At 34.5% G+C, this 3,789-nt stretch overlaps 1 protein-coding gene across 3 annotated transcripts; it reads left to right on the top strand.

Moving 5' to 3' along the window:
• On the top strand, window positions 1-3,486 carry LOC113280305 (molybdenum cofactor sulfurase-like). Of its 3 annotated transcripts, none has more exons than XM_026528954.1 (9): window positions 1-179; window positions 293-391; window positions 553-611; window positions 701-861; window positions 1,183-1,352; window positions 1,950-2,076; window positions 2,577-2,680; window positions 2,756-2,801; window positions 2,966-3,486. In XM_026528954.1, exons 2-7 carry the CDS (start codon window positions 343-345, stop codon window positions 2,599-2,601), a joined length of 591 nt encoding a protein of 196 aa, XP_026384739.1. In that variant the 5' UTR covers window positions 1-179; window positions 293-342; the 3' UTR covers window positions 2,602-2,680; window positions 2,756-2,801; window positions 2,966-3,486. The 3 variants fall into 3 exon arrangements, with proteins under 3 accessions (XP_026384739.1, XP_026384746.1, XP_026384737.1); XM_026528961.1 differs by having other exon boundaries at window positions 3,182-3,483; XM_026528952.1 differs by having other exon boundaries at window positions 2,756-3,486.
• Window positions 3,487-3,789: the final 303 nt, after the last annotated feature.

Here is a 3,789-nt window from a genome sequence, read left to right as displayed (position 1 = left end):
AACAAGTCGGCAGCAACAGCAGAAATAAAGAGTGAGAGAGAAAAAAATATTTTTGATGGAAAACAAGATGGACGACGACAAGGAAAGATTTCTTAAGGAGTTTGGGGAGCATTATGGATACCCTAATTCTCCCAAAAACATCGATTAAATTTGGTCTTCCGAATTCAAGAGATTGGAAGGTAAGTCAGTATTGTTAATATCTTCATTTCTCCCCTTTGTAATTTTTTTTTTTGTAATAAAAAATGAACTACTGTTTGATTAGTTTTTGTTTTGAAATATTTTTTATTTGCAGAACTTGTTTACTTGGATCATGCTGGAGCAACTTTGTATTCCGAAACCCAGATGGAAATGATCCTTAAAGACTTTACTACTAATGTTTATGGAAATCCTCGTATCCTTATCAAATTGATACTGAAGAAATCATTTTCTTTTCAATTTTATTTAGAATTTTTCATGCAATTTAAAATTTCAGATTTGTGTTCTATTAATACTGTGTATCTATGGAGTTTATCTGATTTTTCATGGAATAGTCATATCCTTGATTTGTGTTAGATAGCCAAAGCGACACTAGCTCATCCACTTCTGACTTGGTTAGGTCTGCTCGTCAACAGGTAAACCAAAATCAAAGATAAATTTCTTTTTTAAATCAACACTTAAATGAAGATACTTAGTTATTTTGTTCCTTTTTAATGAATTTCAGGTCCTTGAGTATTTTAATGCATCCCCTAAGGACTACAAGTGCATATTCACTTCAGGAGCAACGGCCGCGTTAAAACTAGTTGGTGAGGCATTTCCTTGGACCAAAGAGAGCTGTTTTGTGTACACAATGGAGAATCACAACAGTGTCCTTGGGATTAGAGAGTATCCTTTACAATAACTATACTACATCTTATATTTGTAATTACGTCATATACTTTTACAACTGTATCTCTCAGTATATTTTTTGTTTTTAAGCCTTTTTGTTATCCCGTTGATACTTTTCATGAATCAAATATAGAAAAGACTTCAAATGTTTCTGCTTTAATTTTGGATGAAAGGAACGGTATTGGGGTATTATGTAATAATGAAGTAATTCTGAGTATTATGTACCCCTTTTGCTAATAGAACCCCTGAAAGTCGGGGGAGTTCTACTAATCACCATACTGAGAATGTCAAGTCATGTTTGCCTATCAAATCTTTTAGATATGCTCTTTCTAAAGGTGCTGCTGCTTTGGCTGTGGATGTAGAAGAGATTGAGAATCAGAATGGTCATCCTAGAAATGATCTATCTTCGCTCAAGTTATCTCAGCGTTCTGCACAAAGAAGGAGCAGAACCGAAATTCTTGAAGATATCCCTACAGCAAATTCTTTAGGTATATGGATGTGCAATGTGACAAGCTTCCCTGAATCAGTCTACATTTAGTTTTAGTTTTAGTTTTAACCTCTTAAAATGTTCATCATTTTAAATTGTTTCTACAAGACTGATATACAGGTTAGTGTATTTGGAGGTGGTAGATTGGTTTGGATATGCTGATTTTGGTAGTATTTACCATATCTGGCATGTCATTTTACCTACAATATTCTAGTCGTTTAAATTTAGCTTAATAAATTAGCTAGAATTTTCCCTTTTGTTTTTCTTTTGAGAACTGTCTTGATTTAGCATTGTTAGTTTTGTGTAGTAAAGTAACAGGGATATGGGCACGATAAAAATCTCTGTCAAAAATTCTAAAAAAGAACTTTTTTATCGTGATTATACACACCATACAACACATAGCAAAAGGGATTACTTCTTATGAGAGGAAAAGAGGGCAACCAGCTGTGGTGCCAGATTATTACTATTGATAATTTTAATTACTTTCAATTTATTTTAGCCGAGTCTTATGATGTCATAACAGGTAGACTATTTTTTAATGAGGAACTATTACTGGATCTTCTCTTACCATAAATTTACAATGTTTTGCTGATGGCAGGTAGTGCTTACAATCTATTTGCTTTTCCTTCGGAGTGCAATTTTTCTGGTATGAAATTTAGCCTAGACTTGGTGAAGCTTATGAAGGAAAATTCAGAAAGAGCTTTGGAAGGCTCACCATACTCCAGGTATACAACTTTGTCATGTAGACACCCTTTCTTTCTTTACTTTTTTAATTCCTGCCCTGATAAAGTAGAATGTAAAAGAATTTCGACCTTATGTCGTGGTTATTTCCATCCAGTGACTTCGCTACCTTATTAGAGAGGCATCTACTCATGCATCCATTTTTACCTTACCCCCCATTTCCCCAAAAAAAACCCAGCTGTAGCTGTTGGTTAATAATTATAAGTTGATTCTAGTTATGTTCTCTAGATAATTTGGAAACAGAATCGTTTCTCAGAAAAAGTGTGGATAATGTCTTAAAGTGTCCATACTTTTCCTATTTGGGCATGGGAGCAGCTCAGATTCTTGAACTTTGAAAGTCTATTTTGTGTATACCTTATGTCAAGGTTGCACTGTTGCGTGTAGACTTTCTTGGCATTAGGTGGTTTGTTTGCTTATATCTTTATGTGATACTCTAACATCTTGTATATTTAAGCTGTCCCTTATTTCAAATGGTGTGATTCAGTGGACAGTGGATGGTCTTTGATTAATGCTGCCAAGGGATGTGCCACACAACCTCCGGATTTAGCTAGATTTCCAGCTGACTTTGTTGCCATCTCATTCTATAAGGTAGTCAAACTTGTTTCTAGCTCTCTTAGGAAGTTTCATTGGGCTGATCTAACACATCCGCTTGTCCTTGTCTAGATATTTGGTTATCCAACAGGGCTCGGAGCTCTCGTTGTTCGTACAGGTAAACAACTGCCTCTGACATGCTCTAATTCTTCTTAGACATATCTCCTTTGGTGGTAATTCCCTATTTTGTAATTGGATGATTCAATAAACGCCTCTGTGATTTTTCACTTTACATCTCCTTGATCGCTTTTGGATTAATAAATTTGGTGAGATGTTATATAGGTTTTAATTCTTGTTCTATGCCTTGCGCGTCGTGTTTTGCAACTCCCATTATCTATGAAAGCTTTGACTCTTGGGAACTTAGAGTTTGTAATAACAATCTCATACCCAGGAGGCCTGATTGTAGCAAGGAGTTGACAGAAATCCAACTATAAGATATAGTCGTGCAAGGATGGGTAATAATTATAAGGTTTCTAAGATTTTAGTTATGTTCTCTAGATAATTTGGAAAAATAATCGTTTCGCGGAAAAAGTGTGGATAATGTCTTAAGTGTCCATAATTTTCCTATTTGGGCATGGGAGCAGCTCAGATTCTTGAACTTTGAAAGTCTGGAGACTTATAATTTTGGCAACTAAACTTGACAAACAAGCTTGAGATAGAAACGCCTGCGAGTTCGACCGAGCAGTGCTCTAACAGTTGGGGACCAGATGTGGATATAAAATTTGTAACTTTTATATTATAATAATAACAAAAAATAATTTATTTAATTCAGAAAAGGATTTATTAAGATTGTTTATAGCTTACACATTGTTCTTCCTTGTTGATTCAGGAGTTTATATCAGGAAGAAAATTATCATGAAACTCAAAACTATCATAACTTATATTTGTTTTTTTTGGCAATACAATCTGCACAACCATTCTTAATCCTAAGTACTGATTGGCAAGATCATAGTGATTTGCTTTGTAACAAAAATTTGATGTCTAAAATAAAACAATGGTTTGTCCAATGAACACATGGAGATGCTTCACTGACAACTTTAAAAAATTCATTATCCGACAAAAATAACTTCCTCATATTCCCTTGAGATAGCCCAGTCGATTGCCTC

This window comes from Papaver somniferum, chromosome 1 (genome assembly GCF_003573695.1).
Source record: "Papaver somniferum cultivar HN1 chromosome 1, ASM357369v1, whole genome shotgun sequence".
Lineage (NCBI taxonomy): Eukaryota > Viridiplantae > Streptophyta > Magnoliopsida > Ranunculales > Papaveraceae > Papaver > Papaver somniferum.
The sequence above is the reverse complement of the archived record's forward strand: the minus strand, read 5'-3'. Positions and strand labels throughout refer to the sequence as shown.

Coding starts and splice junctions, on each gene's coding strand:
- LOC113280305 (XM_026528954.1), top strand. CDS start 343: ATGGAAATGATCCTTAAAGACTTTACTACTAATGTTTATGGAAATCCT. Junction 612..700: donor TTAGGTCTGCTCGTCAACAG/GTAAACCAAAAT, acceptor AATGAATTTCAG/GTCCTTGAGTATTTTAATGC. Junction 2,077..2,576: donor GAAGGCTCACCATACTCCAG/GTATACAACTTT, acceptor GGTGTGATTCAG/TGGACAGTGGATGGTCTTTG.